The following is a 22,183-nucleotide window of genomic DNA, read 5'->3' as shown; positions in this document are numbered from 1 at the left end:
TCAGTCTCGTGACAAAAGCATCCACAGGTTCTCCTTCCTCTTGTTTAAGGTTGCCAAAAACATACCGCTCAAAGATGACGTTTTTGGTAGGTGTGAAGTATCCCCCCAGTTTGTCGAGTATCGCTCCGGCGTCTTTCTGCTCTTCCGCTGTGAGTCCCAGGTTGTACACGTAAACATGGAGGCATTCCTTCCCCATTAGCCTCCGGAGCGTCGCTGCCTGCACCGGCTTCCCTGCATTGTCGATCCCGGTCGCAAGCAAATAATCCTCAAACTCTGATCGAAAGCTAGCCCAGTTGCTGTGAAGATCCCCAGTCATCTTCATGGGCTCCGGCGGCGGAATATTGGAAGCCATCGTCTTGGCTCGATGCTAATGCTAGCAGGCTAACTGAAACTTCTAGCTACGCTTAGTAAAAAAATAAACGCACACTGTTCAAGCAACAGGCAACGTAAGACTCACGTTGGGTTCCAATACAGCTTCTGACACCATGTTGCAAGTGTAGGTGCATATAAATAACAGACAGAGTCGGGCTGTGTCGCTTAGTAACATGTATTCACCGGCTGTGCCCATAACGCAACTGAGGCATGTTACACAGGACAATTATACATCAGTGCCCCCAGGGGGAGCTGTTGGCTGCATAACATTACCCTACAACATCCTCCTCCTTCGGGAAGCGCGTCCGCACGCATCCCATTTCTGACACCAATGTAACGAATTTGGGGGAAACGGCAGGAACCGCCACAGCCAGAACGCTAACCCGTATCTCCGGCACCGCGGGCGACATCACTAACCGCTCGACTATAGGGTCCGATCTACTTATCCATGCACGTTACACTACCCCCCCCCTCCTTCGGGAAGCGCGTCCCACTTCTGACACCAATGTAGCGAATTCGGGGGGCAACCACAGGAACCGCCGCAGCCGGGACGCGAACCCGTCTCTTCTGCACCGCGGGAGACATCGCTAACCGCTCGACAAGAGTCTGACTCATTAGCCAAGGGCTAACGTGTCTACCTATCTATGCAAGTTACAATACACTTCAATCACGGAGTGTTTTTGTTATTGTGACAGACCTTCAACCGTGTCCGGATTATATCATGTGACATGCCTCTCGTGATTATAATTACAGATCAGGGTAGGCTAGTATTATTATAATACGTCCATTATATAACTACTAATAATACTCATAATAATGATAATGATAAATGAATAAAGAAAAGCTCAAAGTTTTTTTATTTGGAATAAACAAAACATTGACATCAGCATTTATCGATCTCGACAAAAAAGTCAATTCTTGAACCAGTTCAATTTTGTGCTTGACAGTAGCCTAATGTGAGGATTTGCAGTGCTTCAAAAACTTACAGAAGAATCTGATCTACAATAAACCGTACTTGTTGACTGTCTAATTGGTTACTATGTTAACGTTACTCTGTAGGCTATTTAAATGAGAAAACTAGACTTCAAGTTTGGCCAGACTAGGCTATAGCATATTTCAACTCACAACTTGGTGTACTTGAATTGTTTTTTATAAACGGTAGCATGTCAACATTTTCTGCCATCAAGCGGTTTCTGAGCTTGTTGATCAGAAGGCCTGCACCGGAGAGAACTTGCTCAGACGGAATGGAGGTTGCTGGGATGCAAAGATGCTTCTTTGCCAGAAGGGGGAACCTGGCCTCGTTTTTCCTCCAGTATTCACAGGATCCACACTGAGCTCTTCAACAGGCTCCTCTTTGTATCTGGTCAACTCGTCTTTTTCAACGGCCTCCATTCCGTACTGTCCACCAAGGGGGAAAGACAGCGCTGACTCCGTGGAGTGACTCCGTGAATTCACCCAACCGCTGCCGCTTTTCAGTTGACTCGTCACTCTCGTCAGGAGGGGGCATAGTTGACATGGCAATCGTCAACTGCTTGACTTTGTTGTACACTTCGGAGCGAACATCGGGAGGAAGGAATGAGAGGTGCTTGTGGTGTGGGTCAAGTGCGGTTGTGATCACCATCGCACTCTCCGTGCTGTTCGGGAATCATCGTGTGAGCTCATTGAGAACGGTCGCTCTGAACTTTTTCCACGGGGGCTGCCGCATCTCCTCTGACTTGCAAGTGATTTGTAACCAGGCCATGGACGATGGGATAGACAGAGGAGATTTTAACATTTTGCTCCAGCGACATGGCCCGAGTTGCAATTTGGAAAGGTTTGAGAATTGGTATCATGTCGGATACATTCTGCCAATCCCGCTCTTTTGTCTTGTAATATACATAGATAGATGTTTACACTTAGTGTGACACTAGGGACTTATTGTCAGGGCTACCAGGTGTAGGACCCAAAAGCAGAACAAGAGACAGGATGGGGAGAAAAGCCAAAGAGGCACGTTTATTGTCTGCCGGGTTTAGGCAGGGACAAGGCTATCGGATAGGCGGTGGGCTTAGCGGAGGCGTGGTTCCCGTACCGGCGGTGGGCTTGGCAGGTTCGAGGTTCTCGTGCAGGCGCTGGTCTTGGCAGGGTCGTGGGACTCGTACAGGCGTGGTGCAAGCGATGGCAGGGAGGTCAAAAGGCGGCGGGCTTGGCAGGGTCGTGGTACTCGTACAGGCGTGGTCCAGGCAATTGCAAGGAGGTCAAAAGGTTTGTAGTGGTACAACAACCTGGCATCATCTAGAGAGCAGAGTGGCTTCTTATCCTGGCCGAGATGCAGGTCTGGTGTGAGCTCTGGAGAGCTCCAGGTGAGGTCGATGAACCAGATGAGCTAGGTAAGGCAGTGGGAGCGGCCTGACGAGGCAGGGACGTGACACTTATCATTCAGCAGGTTGCAGGTGATTAGAGAGCCTGCTAGGTTTAAATCTAGTGCAGATGTGGAGTCAAGTAGTTTAATTAATATGATTATTCAGGGAATTTCTCATAGTGTAGATTATCAGTCTCATAGCTTGGTCTATAACATTGAGACTGTCTCCCTACCCTGCTGTATTGCTCCCAAGCTCTCCTCTCCTAAACGTGTGACTCACAATAATCTAGTAATTATTCCTACCACTGGTATTGGTGAAATGTGCAACAAAGTACCTAATAATCTACAGAACCAAATAGCTAATGTTATCAAGAATGTGACCACATATCGTCCAAAGTGTCCAATTACAATTAATCTTTCACCTAAAGGTAGCTCTAAAGTTCTGCCTACTACTGATCACTTCCACAAGATGCTTATATTTGGTTTCATAAATATCAGATCACTGTCTACCAAAGCCTTACTAATAAATGATCTGATTCTTGAACATAGTTTCAATATGATTGAGTTATGTGAAACATGGCTGAAACCAAATGTTTTCCTTCCCTGAAACGAAGCTTCCCCACCTGACTATACTTGTGCCCATGTAGCTCGGGCAAATGAACAAGGTGGGGTAGTTGCCTTAATATATAAATCTATTTTCAATCTGACTTCTAGACTTGAATCTAAATTCCAGTCTTTTGAGCCTCTTGTTCTTGGTCCATCTCCCTCAGCCATGAATAGACTAGGCTCAGACCAAAATGTGATACTCTATCGGCCTCCTGGCTGTTACTTATTATTTCTTGAAGAATTTGGAGAATTTGTCTCAGGCCTTGTTACTCACTCTGATGAGATTCCAATTCTGGATGATTTCAATATTCATCTGAATAAGGCTACTGATCCTCTAAGTAAAAGCTTTCTGGCACTAGTTGATACTTTTGGGTTCACTCGGTTTGTTCAAGAGTAGACTCATTGCAGTGGTAACACCCTTGATTTGGTTTTAAATAAAGGGATAGCTGTTTCTGATCTGAATGTCTTGCCAACCACATCTGCTGTGTCAGATTATTTTATCATCAAATTTGACACATTATTGGCCTGTCCAGTTAATGTCAGCACAGATGTAATTGCCACTCGCCACATTGGTCCCTCCACTGTAGCTGCATTTGGCCAGCAGCTGCCTGAAGTCTTGGCTCCTTTCACTGTGGTAACTGACTCTGTGGAAAATTTCACTAGTGACTTAAATGTGGCCCGCTCTAGTCTCCTCGATTCAGTTGCACCTCTCACTACCAGAGCTAGGTGACTAAAGAGGCCTACACCCTGGTTTAATGATGAGATACGTGCTCTTAAGTGGACCTGCAGGAGACTGGAACGTAAATGGCTAAAATCAAAATTGGAAATTTTTTTACCTATCGTGGAATGAGTGTTTATTGAAATACAAGCGTGCTTTATCTGCTGCAAAAACAGCGTATCTCTCTCATTTAATCAACATTGATAAACATAACCCCAGATTTCTCTTTGATACTGTATCTAAACTTACTAAATATCAGCCGCCTATTCGCTGCTCACCATTTACTGCCTATGAATTTCTAGATTTTTTTCTGCAATAAGGTTGATGAGATCTTAAACAAAATTAGTTCTTCAACTCCATCTACTCCTGCAGATCATGTCTTACCAAATTCATATCTATACAATGAGTGACTGACAGTCCCAGTTATTACAGCTTTTGAGACTATCTCTCTTGATACTTTGACTAAGTTCATGTCAGCTTCTAAAACAACTGCTTGCCTACTTGACCCCTTACCAGCAAAACTTTTTAAAGACCTCTGGACTTTTCTTGCACCTACAATGCTAGACATTGTTAATTTATCACTTACTACTGGCATTGTTTCCAGCAGTTTTAAGACAGCTGTGGTTAAACCTCTACTTAAAAAAACCACACTTCGATCCAGGGTCTCTTAATAACTATCAACCAGTCTCTCATCTTCCATTCTTTTCTGAAGTACTAGAGAGTTGTGTATCAACAACTTTCGACCCATATAAAAGAAAACCATGTATATGAACCTTTTCAGTTGGCTTTCAGTCCCTGTCATTCCACTGAAACTGCTCTGACCAGAGTGGTGAACGATCTTTTAATAGCTATGGACTCTGATTCCACTTCTGTGCTTCTACTACTGGACCTCAGTGCAGCCTTTGACACCATTGATCACTGTATACTATTAGATATATTAAATTGTAATTTTGGTGTCTCTGGCTTAGCTCCCTCTTGGCTTAAGTCCTACTTATCTGGAAGAACACATTGTGGCTGCAATAGTAATATTATATCAACATTTTCTGATGTTAAATATGGTGTGCCTCAAGGCTCAGTTCTTGGCCCTCTACTTTTCTCTCCTTACATTACACTTCTTGGCCAAATTATACGCAGTTATGGAATAAATTTACATTGCTATGCTGATGATACTCAGCTATATGTGCCTATAAGGGCTGATGATCATACTCAAATCACTAACTTAGAGGCCCGATTGGCTACTGTGAAAAACTGGACGTCACTTAACTTCCTGCTTTTAAATTCGGATAAAACTGCGATGCTGGTCATTGGCCCTGCAAGACATAGACACCAATTTGATCAAGTAATGATAACAATCGACAACTCTGTGGTTTCACAAAGTGTGGCAGCCAAAAATCTTGGTGTTACGTTTGATCCCAGCCTTTTCTTTGATAAGCAAAGAAATCACCGAGACTGCCTTTTTTCACGTATGTAACATAGCTAAAATTCGGTCTTTTCTCTCCATGGCTGACACAGAGACTCTAATACATGCATTTGTTTCATCCAGACTTGATTACAGTAATGTTGTGTTTTCATGTCTGCCACATTCTAGTACTAAAAGTCTTGAGTTGGTTTAGAATGCTGCTGCTAGAATCCTAACTAAATCTAGGAAATTTGACCTGACACGATCACTAGCCAGAGGATCAGCAACCAACAGGTGATACATCTCCCTATCGGCCTGTAGTCAGCTAGTATGAGTGGCACCTGCCCTTGATTGGCCTGTGATTAGGTGCACCTGTGCTGGGGACTATTTGACCAGGTGCTTTGCACACATACTTCGTCGAGTCTTGGAGAAGCTTAGCGTCGGTCTGAGGAAGCCCGTGTCTCCTGAACCCTCGTCTGCCTTCTCTGTGTGAGAGAGTGTTTCCTGTGTTTAGTATTGTATATACATTCTTGTTTGCATTTTTGCCTGCCTGTTTGGAAGTGGTTTTTTGGTTATTGTGTGTCTGCCGAAGTCCAGTAAAGTGACTTGGTACTTGCCAACTGCCTCTGCCTCTTCTCTGCGATTGGCTCCAAACACACAGCGTTACAGCAAGACTTGACCAGAAATGGACCAAGCAGAGTTGGAGCAGTTGCGCATCGCCGTTACTGCTCAAGGTGCAGCTCTGGGCGAAAAGTACACCGAGCTGCAGTCACCGAAGGTGAGCATCCACTCCATCTCCAGCCTTGTTGGAGAGATCCGCCCCATGCTTCCGCAGCAGACAACGTATTACTCCCAGCTGCAGCAGGTCCAGGCTCAACAGCAGCAGATGATGGCCGCCATCACCGACCTTGCCACCATTCTCCAGTGGCAGCTGCCTACCCAGACAGCGCCACTTGTGTCGTCGAAGCCCACCCCGACCAGTGTGGACCCAGCGGAGACAACGTCAGCCGAGCCCGGTGTCTCGGGGGAATGGCCTCCAGCAAGGCGTTGTTCGGTTGAATAACCGGCAGCCTGCCTCCCGGTCTGCTGGCCCTGAACCCGCTAGCCGCCATCCTGCCTACCGCCCGGTAAACCACCGATCGAGGGGTGGTGTTGAGCCGTCTCCAGCCCAGGACCCATCATGGGGAACTCACCTGGCCCGGGGAGGTCCCCGAAGTCTCCACCAGTCCCTTGTTTCCCAGCAGCTGGCCGACGTCCTGTCCAACTACCAATCACCGGCCGACTCCGTCTACGGGTCCCTTTTCGGCCGGCCACTCCTGCCGACCAGTTGGGCTGGGGAACCCAGCGTCCCCGGGGCGCCTCCAAAACCTGCTCCACAAGCGGCTGCCATGCCACCTCCGAGTTCAGCTAGCCCCGCGGCTGCCATGCCGCCTCCGAGTTCAGCTAGCCCTGCAGCTGCCACGCTGCCTCCGAGTTCTTCAGTTTGCCCTGCCGCCTCCGAAGCCTGGTTGCCCTCCCGATCGGCCTCGGGCCGCCCGCCGGAGAAGCTCTGCCTCCTACGTTCCAGTCGCCCTCCCGATCGGTCCGAGCCCTTGGGCCGCCCGCCTGAGATCCCTGGCCCCATTCGTCCTCCCCCTGGGCCCCTCTGTCCATCCTGCTGGGTCCTTTTGATTTTGGGACATCTGGAATCCGTCCCTGGGAGGGGGGTACTGACACAATCACTGGCCATTAGCAGGTGATGCATCTCCCTATCGGCCTGTATAGTCAGCCAGTATGAGTGGCACCTGCCCTTGATTGGCCTGTGATTAGGTGCACCTGTGCTGGGGACTATTTGACCGGGTGCTTTGCAGACATACTTCGCCGAGTCTTGGAGAAGCTTAGCGTCGGTCTGCGGAAGCTCGTGTCTCCTGAACCCTCGTCTGCCTCCTCTGTGTGAGGGCGTGTTTCCTGTGTTTAGTATTTTGTTAATTCTTGTTTGCATTTTTGCCTGTCTGTTTGGCAGGCAAAAAAATGTTTTTCTCCCTGATAGAAGGTTTTTGTTTTTTTGGGGGGGGGGGTCGTTCATTATCCGATGAAAGGGTCTAAGGACAGGATGTTGTGTTGCTGTTAAGCCCACTGAGGCAAATTTGTGATATTGGGCTATACGAATAAAATTGATTTGATTCCGGTTCCAGCAGTTTTGCGTCTGCCTTCACAACCACTCGATCTGCGAGCCCCGCAGAGATAGGCCACCTATGATTTAAAAAAAGAAAACAAAATTTAATTCATAGAGCCACAACACACTGACTGATAGACGGCATGTAGCCAAGACTTATCGGCTATCTTAATTAATAAAGTCATAGCCTCATTCTTGAATGAACGATTGCCATTTCAATGTTTAAAATCGCCTTTAATAATCTGTCACATTTTGAATGAAAGACTAGGCTACACATAACTGCTTAATAACTATAACGTAGGCTATAACAACAACAAAAATACTGGTTTCAATTAAAACAGGGAAATCGCACGATGTTCACCTCTGTTCAGCCAGATGCTCAAACATGTAATACTGTTCGAGCGGGTGGGGCAGGACTGGACCAGGGCATGCTTCGGAACATCAAACTGCGTCTGCTTCGCCTTTAAAGCAGCTGAAGCCACTGTGCTGCGGTGGAAAAACCAGACCAGGTTGCTGGCTGTTGCGACGGTGATCTTCAGTCCAGACTTTTCAAATCCAACATTCACACACAACTGTAAAGTGTGTGCAAAACAGGACACGTCTTTCCACTCGCACAGTCTCCCTGCAGCCATCATATTGGATGCGTTGTCGTGCACGCAAGCCAAAACCTTCCTCTTGAAGTTGAATTCGTCTGTAATGTCATGTAAGCAGGCTGCAATGTTTTCAGCCGTGTTTTTCTGGCATTGCAGCATTTTCGATCACTCCACCTTGTGTCTTCGACTCACTGTCGATGTAGTGGACAGTAACTGTGGTATATGATTCCACAGCTAGGCTTGTCCAGGAATCAGTTGTGATCGCTATATATTCTTGTTTCCCTAACTGATTCTTTCTCTCCTCCAAGGCTCGATCATACATTTCGTTAATCGGCTGTGTAATCATCCACCGGCTTGGGACTGAGTATGATGGTTCAACATACTCCATCAGAGACCTAAAGCCTGGCACATCCACTTCGCTTAACGATCTTGTGTCTTTCACAATCATTTCTGCGATCATCAGGGTGATTTTCGCAGCTCTCTGTGGAGTGCACTTGTTGAAGAAGAGCCTATTCTGGGTTGGGTGCTAGCATTACCCACCGTGGCATGTTGTTCAAAATCTATTGCAGCGAATTAGGGGGGCAGCCCAGGAACCGTCACAGCCGAGACGTGAACCCATATCTCCTGCACCGCGGGCGACAACGTTAACCAGTCGACTAAAGGGTCTGACCCGTTAGCCAAGAGCTACCGAGCCTATTCATCCGTGATCGTTACATTGCCCCCTTCCTTTGGGAAGGGCGTCCCCGGCTGGACCGTCACAACCGGGGTGCGAACTCGTGTATTCCGCACTGCGGGCGACAGCGTTAACCAGTCGACTAACCGGTCCGGCCTGTTAGCCAAGGGCTAAGCGAACCTATTCATCCGTGATAGTTACATTGCCCCCTTCCTCCCCGCGAATCGCCACAGCAAGGACGCGAACCTGGGGTTCCCGCACTGCAGTCGACAACGTTAACCTGTCGACTAAAGGGTCCGACCCGTTAGCCAAGGGCTACCGAGCCTATTCATCTGTGATCGTTACATTGTCCCCTTCCTTTGGGAAGGGCGTCCCCGGCTGGACCGTCACGGCCGGGGCGCGAACTCGTGTATTCCGCAGCACGGGCGACAACGTTAACCAGTCGACTAAAGGGTCCGACCCATTAGCCAAGGGCTACTGAGCCTATTCATCCGTGATCGTTACACTATGTTCGTGTGTTTTAATCGCTGATGATTGTTCACTGAGCCGGTACTCCGCCTTTCACACTTAAAACGACACCAGAGTGTACATTTTACTGAGTTGCCGTCGACTTGTTTTGTAAAATAATTCCAGGCTTTAGCTTTTCCGTCGCTCATTTTGATGCTTTCACTCATATTCAGTGACTCACTCCAGCATTTTTCCCATCATCGTTACTTCCGTTGACTCGAGAGATTTCCGATCCAGATATATTTAAATTCTTTAAATATATGAATATAATATTGTATGAGGAACATGACATTTAAATAATTAATATGATTATTTATAATTAAGATTTCGGTTAATCCGCCCTAAACGGATAGTGATTAATTAACCGTATACACGCCCCCATCCCTAGTCTGTGGGTGGGAAGCCGGATGTGGGTATGTGTCCTGGTCGCTGCACTAGCGCCTCCTCTGGTTGGTCGGGGCGCCTGTTCAGGGGGGAAGGGGAACTGGGGGGAATAGCGTGATCCTCCAACGCACTATGTCCGCCCTGGCGAAACTCCTCACTGTCAGGTGAATAGAAGCAGCTGGCAACTCCACATGTATCGGAGGAGACGTGTGATAGTCTGCAGCCCTCCCCGGATCGGCAGAGGGGGTGGAGCAGCGACCGGGACAGCTCAGAAAAAAGAGGGTAATTGGCCAAGTACAACTGGGAGAAAAAGGGGGGAAAAATACAAAAAAAAATACAAAAAATACAAAAAATACATGGCTAGGATTTTCACTTTCTGGACCTGGTTTTGCAACCTCTGCTTATGTGTATACTAGCTACTGCTTCATATAGTTCATTTATCTAAGATTGGAAGCATGGAGATGTTCACATATATGCACACAAAGGAAATGGAGATGCTCTCTAACAATCCATCCATCCATTATCTGAACCGCTTATCCTGCTCTCAGGGCCGCAGGAGCCTGTTCCAGCAGTCATTGGGCAGCAGGCGGGAGACACCCTGGACAGGCCGCAGGCCATCACGACCACGCTAACCACTGCACTGTTGCTCTCCCTAAGGTTTCTTTCTATTTTTTCTTCCTTGTAAAGGTTTTTATGTTGTGTTGCTGTTATGCCCACTGAGGCAAATTTGTAATTTGTGATACTGGGCTATACAAATAAAATCGACTTGACTTGACTGCACCACCGTGCCGCCCTCTCTCACAAACCAACACAAGTAATCATGTGACATGATAAACCAATTGCAGGTAGTCATGCACTGGTGAGTAGAATGTTTGACAAGTTTACCCAGAATGCATAACATGAAGACTGAACTTAGTATACCGACACTTTAATTCTTCCCCAAGTGTCTCGGTGTCTCAGTAGGAGTGAGGTAAAGAAGCTTGTGAAGTGAGCTTGCATGCTTGTACACCTGGCCTGTTAGTGTACATGGAGCCTGGTGTCATTTATGTAGACTCTACAGTAGCTGAACATGTGATGTTTGTCTGCTAACATAAAAACAGCTAGCTAAAATCAACTGCACATCCTCAAGAGTTGTTTCCGCCATAGATGGCGCCACACCACAGTGAAGAGCGAACACGGGGCCAGCCGACCATTCAGTCCACTCATTCTCCTCACCTCCAGCTTCATCTTGATATCCTCTCTCATGGCAGAGAGCTTGTCTATGTGTTTAGTTGCATTTTCCACTTGGCTACAGTAACTACCATACAATAACAGCCTGAAGAAAAGGGATAAAGACAAACAGACAGACAGAGAACTTGCTTAGTTATGTGTATTAAGATGGGAACACCAGAACATATTTTATAGATGGTTAGCTCATGAGAGTTCATGGGTTCTGTGTGTGTGTGTGTGCATTTGTTTTCTATACCTCTCTTTATAATTAATGAAAACCTGGTAGAGATTCTCGGCTCCATAGTTCAAGATCGAGCTTCGAATCTGCTCCAAGAAACTACGATGAGTCTCAGCCAAATCCTGCAAACATGTAAATGACACACACACACACACACACACACACACACACACACACACTTGCGTACACACGCACACAGACACACACAAAAAAAAAAAACAATCAGAGGCCATTACGACTAGAACAAGCAAACATAATGTCGATGTGAACACATGAAGACCATGAGTGCAAATCTGCTTTCCATACCATTATATTCATGAAGATGCACTCAATGTCCTGAGGCTGAAGGAATCTTTCAAGTGGCTTCATAAAGTGCTGCAAAAAAAAATCATGCTTGTAATTTTCTATGTGACAGTATGTGTGTGTGTGTGTGTGTGTGTGTGTGTGTGTGTGTGTGTCTGTGTTTATACTCCTTCTCAGAGGACTATTAGTCTTAGCTGGGTGCATATTTGTTTTTGTGCCTGTTATCTTCAGTGACTTTTATGTGTGCATGGATTTAGGCTTTGCCTTGGTGAGTGTGTGTTTGTGCGTGCGAGAACCTGTAATATAGAATCCAGTGTATCAGAATATTTCTCCTCTGTCTGTCTGATCTCCTGCAGGCAGCACTCTCTCATGTCTACCACAGTCCTTTGCTGCTGCTGTAAATACAAACACATGTACACACACGCACGCACACACACACATGCACACACATGAAACACATGCACACACTACATACAATATTATGACCTCCAGCCACTAAACCCACACTAACTTTTACTTTCAAATCCCCTGATCACTACAAACATCACACCACATAATCATCATAATCCTTAATATTAGATCACCAATACCCATCAAAGTCAGCATAAATATCATCCATCCATTATCCAAACTGCTTATCCTGCTCTCAGGGTCACGGGGATGCTGGAGCCTATCCCAGCAGTCATTGGGCGGCAGGCGGGGATACACCCTGGACTAAGGCAGCAGAGAGTTGGAAAGAGTTGCATCCCGTAATGTCAACTCATGACATGATATCTAAAGCGGTGATTCACCTTGAAGACTGCCCATGTTAGGGATAAACCCTATAAAGGTTATCTGTTCTCTGTGTTATTAATCAGAGAGCCCCCAAAGAATATTTCTTGTGAAAAGAATAATGTTTACATGACTCACATTTTCATGTTGTTCCTCTGTCCTCATCAAATCTTCATATATATCATCTCCCTCATTCTCCTCATCCACAAAGTCATATAGGTCATCATCCACTGTGTCACTGAAATACACACACACACACACACACACACACACACACACACACACACACACACACACATACACAGAATATCAGCAGCAGCAGCCTCAACATCTTTCTCTCCCATAGAAATCATCATTGTCATTGCTATAATGATAATAAGAAGGAAAAATAAATCTTCTATCGATCCCAAAGTCAATTCAGATATAAACATTAAACCATGGACTTGCATCCTTGATGGATTGCAAGGATGGCAGTATATATTTTTCATATCTCTTATTATATTATCTTGTTTCACATCTCTCAGGTCATTTTGTTCTCACTAGCATAAACAATTTGATCCGACAACAGTTACACAATCCAAACCAATTGTGGTGAAAGCAGAATGCGTAATTTTATTCTTTTGTTTTGTTTATTGTAGGATCATCTAGCACGGTATATCTGATGATAAGATTAATCACATTGCCATTCATAATGGACACATTAAATAGACATACTCTATCTGGTCAGACAGGCTGGTGTAGATTTCATCATCAGGAGTGCATCCTTCCAATGGAAATGGCCTAGAGGTGAAAGTGGTGTGTGTGTGTGTGTGTGAGTGTGTGAGTGTGTGAGTGAGTGAGTGAGTGAGTGAGTGAGTGAGTGAGTGAGTGAGTGAGTGAGTGAGTGAGAGAGAGAGAGAGAGAGAGAGAGAGAGAGAGAGAGAGAGAGAGAGAGAGAGAGAGAGATTGTGTGTGGATAATGTGTGTGAATGTTTCAGGGCAGGGGGGAGGAAAGAAAAAGGAGTGAAGCAACAACTTCAAAGAAGCCCTGAGAGGCAAGTGTTAAAAAAAATAAATTCTGGTGATCTATTTTTCTAAGTCTGATCTAAATTGTTTTCTCTCCTGTGTTTATTACAGAAGCAGAAGCCGTGAGAGGCAAGTGAAAAAAAAAATTCTGGTTATCCATTTTCTAAGTCTGACAGATGGTTTTCTCTCCTGTGTTTACGACTTAAGAACAAGTAAAAAAGGTCTTGCCAGAATAACCTAAGTTCCTTAATGGTTTTTTTTTCCATCTGCGAAAGATGTGGAAGAAAACGTTTTGCCAGGTGGAAAAAAAAAAGTTTTGCCGGGATCATTTTAAGTTGCTTTTTTGTCATGTAACAACAGGTTATTTCTGTTGTAATACTCATTTCGGCCTAAAGAGGCTGAAGTGCGCCACTTCCCCATGTTCTAAATAGGACACAGCATTCAAGTTTTCTTCCATGGGAGATTTAATTTCTCCACCCACTCTAAACACAAGGTACATATATTACATGTTACAGAGTTATGTAACATTACTGTCATGTCTTTCTTTTGACTAGAAATTTACTTCAATCGGCGCTAATCTGCAGTTAGCTATACTGACGTTAGCCCGCTAGCTAGCGAGAGAAATGCAGTCGACTTAACCTAGGCTGTTCGTTAGCTATGAGAAATGTTTTTCCCTCGCTAGCGAGTGGGCTAAAGGCTAACGTGAGATGATCACCAATCAAAATGCATTTCTAGCCAAAAGAAAGACATAACAGTAATGTTATATAATTTGCTAACACTCATACCTTGTGTTTGGAGTGCATGGAGAAGTTAAAACTCACCTGGACGAAAACATGAACGCTTTCAGTCCTATTTTTATTTTTGAATGAATGCTTTCAGTCCTATTTTCATTTTTTTCCTATAATAATAATAATAACAATAATAATAATAATAATAATAATTATTATTATTTAGAAAATGGGTAGTGGAGCGCTGCAGCCTCTTGTGGTCGAAATGAGTATTACAACAACAACCGCTCAGAAAAGGAATCCTGACCCCCCCCCAAAAATCACCTGCCACACGTCCCCCCCCACCTGGTTTCATAAATGAAAAAAGTAACTTAGAAAAATGATCCTGACAAAACTTTTTTTTTCACCTGGCAAAACTTTTGTTCCCACCTATCTCACAGATGAAAAAAATTATGGGATTTATAAAGCTTATCCTGGCAAAACCCTTTTTTCCCCCACCTGTTCTTGAGTCATATACACAGGAAGGAGAGAAAACAATTTTAGATCAGACTTAGAAAATGGATCAACAGAATTTTTTTTTTCTCTCACTTGCCTCTCAGGGCTTCCGTGCAATATGAGTCAACAGTCCTTTCGTAAAGACTCTTGGTTCTCAGTTGTTGCTGGTATGCTTTTGGTTGTCATGTTATTCCTATTTTTCTTACTACCCCAAAGGGATTCACTGACTTATGTCATGGAAATGATGAAATACTTTCAACAGCACTAAATTAGAAAACAAGAATCACAGACAAGCACATCGGTTGTGTAGCTGCTGGAAATGACTTACTGGAATCCTCTTTGTGTAGCAATAGAACAATGGGACAGGATTGACAATGTGTCTATTACCTGTAAAACACGCGCATGCACGCACATGCACGCACATGCACACACACACACACACACACACACACACACACACAGGGATATAGTAGTAGTAAGGTATAGAAGCAGATAACTGGAGAACTGAGCCATTCTGCTCCACCCTGGGGTTACTCAGACCTGGACCAGAACTGAAAGTGTATAGGACACACAAGGGTGTAACAATCTGTACATGTAATGCATGACTTTACACTACATTGTAGAGCTACAGTTCAATTCAATTGCTTAAAGTTCCATGAAGAAATGGAAAAGATCCGACTTTCATATTTTTTTCTGTAAAGTTGAGATAAGAAAATTACAATGTGTGTTGAGATGAGCCATGAGTTAAATAATACTGAAGTCTCAGAAATTGCCAAAAAATAAAAGGTGTCAATATCGAAATTAAATTATGAAATGTTAAATGCTTCATGATCTGCCATTGGGCTTGGAATAATCGTGCCACATTAAAAACTTAAACGTGTAAATTATATCATGACAGACATTTGAAATTCATGAGAAATAGAGCAGATGTAACCGAAACTTAAAAGGTAAAATCATTATTAAAAGCTACATTAATTGCTATTGGTGTTGACAATATCCCCAAGCCCCAGTGATAATGAAAAACAAAAACTTTGTACTGTGGATTTACTGATTTGCCTATTCGCAGATTGCTGGGCACGTCCCATACTTTCCTGCAAAATCTTTATTGTTGCACAAGAAGTGACGTAATTTATGTATTTATAGACTAGAGTTTATCTAAAGCGTACGTTATATTTACAAATTGAAATCAAGTTACTTTGATTTTGCTGGTTATATGCAAATGCAAAAAATATTAAAAAAGTCAACTTTTTGTGTACCGTTTCCATTTGGCATCATCAACAGAATTTTTGATGTCACCAGTTGGAGTCTTTATTTCTTAAAACTGAATTCTAACTAGTTGTAATTATTTTTTCCTACATTTGTTTAATTTAATTTAAATGTATTTATTTATTTATTTCCCCCCGGCGACACAGTGGTTAGTGTGGTTGCCTAACAGCAAGAAGGTCCTGGGTTCGAGCCCCGGGGTAGTCCAACCTTGGGGGTCGTCCCGGGTCATCCTCTGTGTGGAGTTTGCATGTTCTCCCCGTGTCTGCATGGGTGTGCTCCAGTTTCCTCTCATAGTCCAAAGACATGTAGGTCAGGTGAATCGGCCGTACTAAATTGTTCCTAGGTGTGAAAGTGTGTGTGTGTGTGTGTGTGTGTGGGCCCTGTGATGGCTTGGCGGTCTGTCCAGGGTGTCTCCCTGCCTGCCGCTCAATGACTGCTGGGATAGGCTCCAGCATCCCCGCGACCCTGAGAGCATAATAAGCGGTTTGGATAATGGATGGATGGATCGATTTTACCCCCCTTTTTCTCCCCAATTGTACCTGCCCAATTACCACACTCTTCTGAGCCATCCTGGTCACTGTTCTACCCCCTCTGCCGATCCGGGGAAGGCTGCAGACTACCACATGCCCCCCCCCCCCCAATACATGTGGAGTCGCCAGCTGCTTCTTTTCACCGGACAGTGCGGAGTTTCGCCAGGGGGATGTAGTGTGTGGGAGGATCACGCTATTCCCCCTAGTTCCCCCTCCCCCCTACAGGCGACCGACCGACAGGAGGAGGTGCTTGTGCAGCGACCACGACACATACCCACATCCTGCTCCCCACCCGCAGACATGGCCAATTATGTCTGTATACAATAAAACACTGAGAGTTAATTTAACTCTGAGAGTGTACAAATGGATCCTTTCAGGTCCATTTGTACACCCTCAGAGTTAAATTAACACTCAGAAAGTTAAATTAACACCCAGGATTTTACGGTGTAGGGATGCCTGACCAAGCCGGATGTAACAAGGGATTCGAACCGGTGATTCCCATGTTGGTAGGCAACGGAATAGACTGCTACGCTACCCGGACGCCCTCTAACTAGTTGTAATTCAACTTATGATATGTAAAATCGATATTTGTATTAGTGAAAACTGAACTGTATATTTTCATATATAAAAACGTTTCAAAGTGATAACGGCTTGCCATGAAAAATAGGTCCTCACGGCGCACAACCTTACTCTATGTGTTCAGTCTAAGGACAAGATGTTGGGTTACTCTAAAGCTCCCTGAGACAAATTTGTAGTTTGTGATATTGGGCTTTTGTGATATTGGGCTTTAGTGATGAGTCAGGTCATTGACTTGACCGGACTCATCACTAAAGAGTTGTAAGCAGCTCGAAGGAGGAAAAACAACGCGATCCTTTTGAGAAGGACTCACAGAGGTCCAAACAGTTTTGTAATTTCATCTTCTTCAAGCCTCTCAAGCCTCCCAGAGCACATTTTAACTGTAGAGCCCTGCTATCATTATTCTATTTGTTTCTCTGCTCCCTCCTTCCCCTGCAGAGATGAACCGTCTATTCACAAGCATGCAAACGAACGCTTCGCTGGTCCATGAGTTGCTTCATATGTAAGACTACATTTACACAGCAGCAGAAGCAGACTACATCCACACCTCATAGCAGAAACTGCAAAACCACAGTGGGATGACCTCATTTGGCTACTTCTAACATCACAGATGTTTAACATGCAAACGCTATCAAATCTGATGAATTCTCTACAGCTTGTGTTTGCGCTTATCTGTCGAACAGTTCCTGCGATTAATAGATGTCAGCGGAATTAAAAGACAACCTTTATGTATGTTTTTAGCATATATTTCTTATATTTTCAATATATTATATTTTTACTATAAAAATATATTTTTATATATATATATATTTTTTTTTTTTGTACAGTGACTAATTTAAAAGCCAATCAAGCCCATTCACCTATAGGCGAGTATGAAACGAGAACTCCTGCATAATGTGTAACTTGCAAAGAGGGACTATTTTTGTGACATTTTGGTTGCTTGATCTTTTTCAGACAAAACGCTATAACCACATATAGTCTCTCGAACACATCGCCAAAAGGGTCAGAGTTTCTATGTGTTGGTTCCAGTGCATAGATAGAGAACAAATATTACTTTTTAAATTACTACTACTATCAGATTAATGCTGAATAACCTTTACAGTAGACCATTTGATGATATTGTTTGTTACCAGAATATCTATCATGATATTCTGAATTTGAAAATTAGATTACATTGGGTCTCCCCACGGATCACAGAAAAACTGCACCCTATGATGAGTAGAAAACAAATAGAAATCTCAAACTGGGAACAAATCCTATGTTAATCCTTCCATGATCCAGTGGGGGGCCCCAATTTTTTATATACAAAACGTTACAATAGACATTTTGGTAACAATCAATATTATCAGAAACTCCATACTGAAGAGTATTCTACACAAACATGGTGATCGCCCGAAAGAGAAATGATCTAAATCATGTATATGTTGAACTCTGACCCCTTTGGCGAGGAAGGTCAAATGACTGAAACGTCACAAAAATGAATTGTCCTTTTTCGTGAATTACACAGGGTAGGGAGATCTCATTTCACTATCAGGCATTACCTTTCTTCAACGACGCACCTGTGACCAAAACCAAATTGGGTTTGCGGAGGCAATTTGTTGAACTTAAATGTAAGTATTATGTGCAAGTTAGTGAAAGCAGCTCCATGAAAATAGACGCCAGCTTACACAAACTACATTAACATGATACCATGCTGCTAATCCAGCTAGCTGAGACAGACAAGACATACAGATAGATAGCTAGATAGCTAGATAGCTAGATAGATAGGTGAGCTGTTGACGGTACCTTGGCGAAGTCTCGAACGTCAAAGAGATCGAAGGCCTGAAATAGGTCACTCTTGTTCAGGTGAAACTTTTCCTGACAAGTGCTGAGAAATGTACGGATATTCTTCAGACACAGGAACTAAGCACACACACACACACACACACACACACACACACACGAATAGTAAATAATTGTGGATATGGCCCAGGTTAAATCTTTCTCCTTGCATAATGAATGACAGTTGGCTTGAAAAACATTTTCAGTGTAAGAATAATTTCTTGTCAGGCATATGCAGCTTTGCTAATAGCTGTGATAAGTACAACAAACCCAATCATTTCGATACTAAACACCGAGACACAACAATATAGGCGTTAATATAAAACCTTGGCGTTCACACTCATTTCAAAATGCACATTATTGCCTGGCAGTTATACAATTGCACCATTTTGCATAACTTCCTGGTCTAGTCTCTTGCAAGTGGATTCTCTTGCTCTCTCTCCCCCTCTTTGCCCCGTCTCTTCCTCTTGCTCTCTCTCCTTCCCTCCCTCTCTCTCTCTCTCTCCGTCTCCCTCCGCTCAGCATTAGGAAATACAGAAGTCCAATTTAAGAAAAGGGGAAATGTAGAGTTCTGCTTGATATTACTGCTCTTACATGTCATTGTGTTATGAGTAACACAGACTAACACTAATGCACAATCACACACACACAAACACTCAAGTACCCGCACAAGTGTGATTACATACCCAATTACTTTAGTCAGAACATCTAACATTTACAAATTGCTCTTCTCTGTGGATAGGAAGACTTGTGTAGCAGGTGACAAGAGTTACAGTGTGTGTGCGTGTGTGTGTGTGTGAGAGAGAGAGAGAGAGAGAGAGAGAGAGAGAGAGAGAGAGAGAGAGAGAGCGAGAGCGAGAGAGAGCAAGAGAGAGACCTCATAAGGTTTCCCAGAATTGCACGTGTGCTTGCATACATTCTCAGCAGACACACTTGACACATCACGGTCAGCCTCCTTTGGAGACCCAGTTAATCACATGACAAGTCGTCATTTACTGTGGTTTGTCGATGTCTGTTCTGTCTATCTCCGTGTATGTCTCTTCGTTTGTGTGTCCCTCTTTAGCTCTCTCTTTCTCTATGTCGGGCTTGCTCTAGCCATCTGCTTCAGGTCAGTTTAATTCAGCACAAACAGGGGATTTCAGCTGCCGCACATTGAGCTCCAACGCCCAGCTGCCTGATCACATAGTTATCATCAGAAGTGTACGGAAAAGTAATTAGAACCAGATATCACGCAACCCTCTGTCCACATCACTGTGCCGATACTTTACTTTCCTAACAACTCGCTTTACACATGCTCAGATATTAACAGATAAGAATCTTGGCATTTTCCTATCTGAGGTCGAGGGGGTGAGGAGGGGGAGGAGATGGTGGCTAAAGTACTGTCTCCTGGTCACTATGGAAATGGCCTTATGAAAATAGAACAGGAAAACCTTTGAGCATGTTTGTGTGTGTGTTACCTGGGACATTTGAGGGCGCAGGTTTATCTCTCTCAGATTAACAGCTTGTGGGAGCAGGTTATTCAGCAGCTGGCATAGCAGCACTCCGTCTCTCAGAGCATGCGCCAGCTCACGCACCTGGTGGAAACACATTGTACACACGCCCATGCACGCGCACACACACACACACACACACACACACACAGACCAAGAAACAGCTTAGATGTGTCAATGCGGTGCTTGTATGTGAAAAGGTGCTTGAGCGGGTGTGTGGATGTCCGTGGCTGTGAGACAGCTCACTCACTCACTCACTCACTCACTCACCTGCGTGTCTTCCCATGTGACCCTGTGGTTTTCAGGCAGGACCCGGCACTCGATCAACCATGCTGCACACTGGCGCCACAACTCCATCTTGGGCAGGTGTAGCAAAGAGCACATCTGATGTTATTATCTTAAGACAGACTAATTAGGAGACGCATCAAACATTTGGAACCACAGTAGGGACACAGATTTCTAGACAAGCAACACTGTCCCTGTAGATCACTGAGGTTAGTAAACATTAATAAAAAGATAGTAAAATGGCTACCCCAAACTACTGAGGCTGTGTTACTCTGCTCGACACACAATTGTAAATCCAACTCTGAAAGCACCCTTGGCTAGCAGAGCTCAGCAGAATTTGCATAAATTTAAACAGAAACAGTGCTTTGGCAGACCTCTCATGCAGTTCAGACAGGTGTGAAGTGTTCAATCTCTCAGTGGTACAAACACATCAAAACCTCCCACCTAATGACTCTTTAAGAAAGACATTTTTGTCACATCCAGATAACTATGAAGTTATTACACAAGCAGTGGCTCGCAGCAAGTTTTAATTCCATTTCAACCCCTCTTGACATGAAAATCATCACACTTATCAACCATTCAGTCAGTGAACAAGCTTGTAAATGTTATTGGTCTAGACCACAGAACACATACAGAAGTGCTTTCTCTGGGGTTTTTTCCCCGCGTCGCTGTCCTTGAGGAGACCTCCAGTAAACCTAAATCTAAATAACAACAAAGCTGTCACTCGGGCCTCCAGACCTCGTCATAAACTTTAATTTCACCGTGGCACCCAGATTTAGGATCAGTTTTACATTCAGTATTAAAATAAGCCCTTACCGTCTGAATCTCTTCGTGGCACTATATCTTTTTCTTCACTTTATGTTCAGCGCTCTTGTCTTTCTTTCATTATCGCATGGCAATTCGCACTCACCGCCTTTCTTCCGTGGTGGGTGTTCTGCAGAAGTGCAGTGAGCGCGAGGCTTTTAACTTCATCCCGCAACTTCCTTTTTCCTCTAACACATGCATGCAGGCGCATACGCATACTCAGAAATGCACACAAACACTAACACAAGCACATACACACATACACACATATATGTATCACATATATATCGTATATGTGTATGTATGTATATATGTGTGTGTGTGTGTGTGTGTGTATATATATATATATATATATATATATATATATATATATTGAGTATAAGCTATGCACATACTATCATTATTCATGTACAGGCATCTATCATAACATAACTGTTTGAGAGCAATCAATTACAATATATTTGAGAGAAGCCAATCTGACTTTCTATACATGGTAAAGGAAAATGAGAGGTTTCTCTCTTGTTGGCCTTCATATCCATGTATGTAATTCTGATTAATCATTTATATATGATTGCCAAATATTGTGAGACATGAAGACTGTGGTAAATCTGCGCGGGGAACCCTGGTCATGGGTTTCCCGAAACAGAGAGGCAGACACAGAAGGTTAATGAGGGCACCAGGGCTTCTTCTTACTCAGTTTCACCCAGTGTTGACAGTTAAGAGGACGATAATTAGCTCAGAGTGCTCGCTCTTAACCACAGGCGTTTCACTTAGGGACCATCAATAAATTACTGTTTGAATGACACATAACCCTTATTATTTTTAACATCCTTCTTACTGACTTGCCCATATTAGTGAACATTATGATTAAATTTTTTTACTAAATTGGTCTCATGTATCACACCTATTTTGATTGC

The 22,183-nt window shown here is 44.0% G+C and overlaps 1 protein-coding gene across 1 annotated transcript in view; it reads right to left on the bottom strand.

The window, feature by feature from the left end:
- The window catches only part of LOC130112287 (proto-oncogene vav-like), a 49,648-nt gene extending 28,267 nt beyond the window's left edge, over positions 1 to 21,381 (bottom strand). Inside the window, exons 1-11 of the mRNA XM_056279607.1 lie at positions 21,279 to 21,381; positions 20,448 to 20,534; positions 20,145 to 20,261; positions 18,652 to 18,768; positions 14,823 to 14,881; positions 12,981 to 13,046; positions 12,405 to 12,504; positions 11,792 to 11,890; positions 11,499 to 11,567; positions 11,211 to 11,314; positions 10,961 to 11,060 (exon numbers count right to left, since the gene is read on the bottom strand). Of these exons, the coding sequence (XP_056135582.1) occupies positions 10,961 to 11,060; positions 11,211 to 11,314; positions 11,499 to 11,567; positions 11,792 to 11,890; positions 12,405 to 12,504; positions 12,981 to 13,046; positions 14,823 to 14,881; positions 18,652 to 18,768; positions 20,145 to 20,261; positions 20,448 to 20,534 (918 nt within the window). The 5' untranslated portion in view covers positions 21,279 to 21,381. The remainder of the gene's footprint in view (positions 1 to 10,960; positions 11,061 to 11,210; positions 11,315 to 11,498; positions 11,568 to 11,791; positions 11,891 to 12,404; positions 12,505 to 12,980; positions 13,047 to 14,822; positions 14,882 to 18,651; positions 18,769 to 20,144; positions 20,262 to 20,447; positions 20,535 to 21,278) is intronic.
- Between the last annotated feature and the right edge of the window lie 802 nt (positions 21,382 to 22,183).

The sequence above is a fragment of the Lampris incognitus genome, chromosome 5 (assembly GCF_029633865.1).
Source record: "Lampris incognitus isolate fLamInc1 chromosome 5, fLamInc1.hap2, whole genome shotgun sequence".
Lineage (NCBI taxonomy): Eukaryota > Metazoa > Chordata > Actinopteri > Lampriformes > Lampridae > Lampris > Lampris incognitus.
This window is presented reverse-complemented; position numbering and strand designations above follow the sequence as displayed.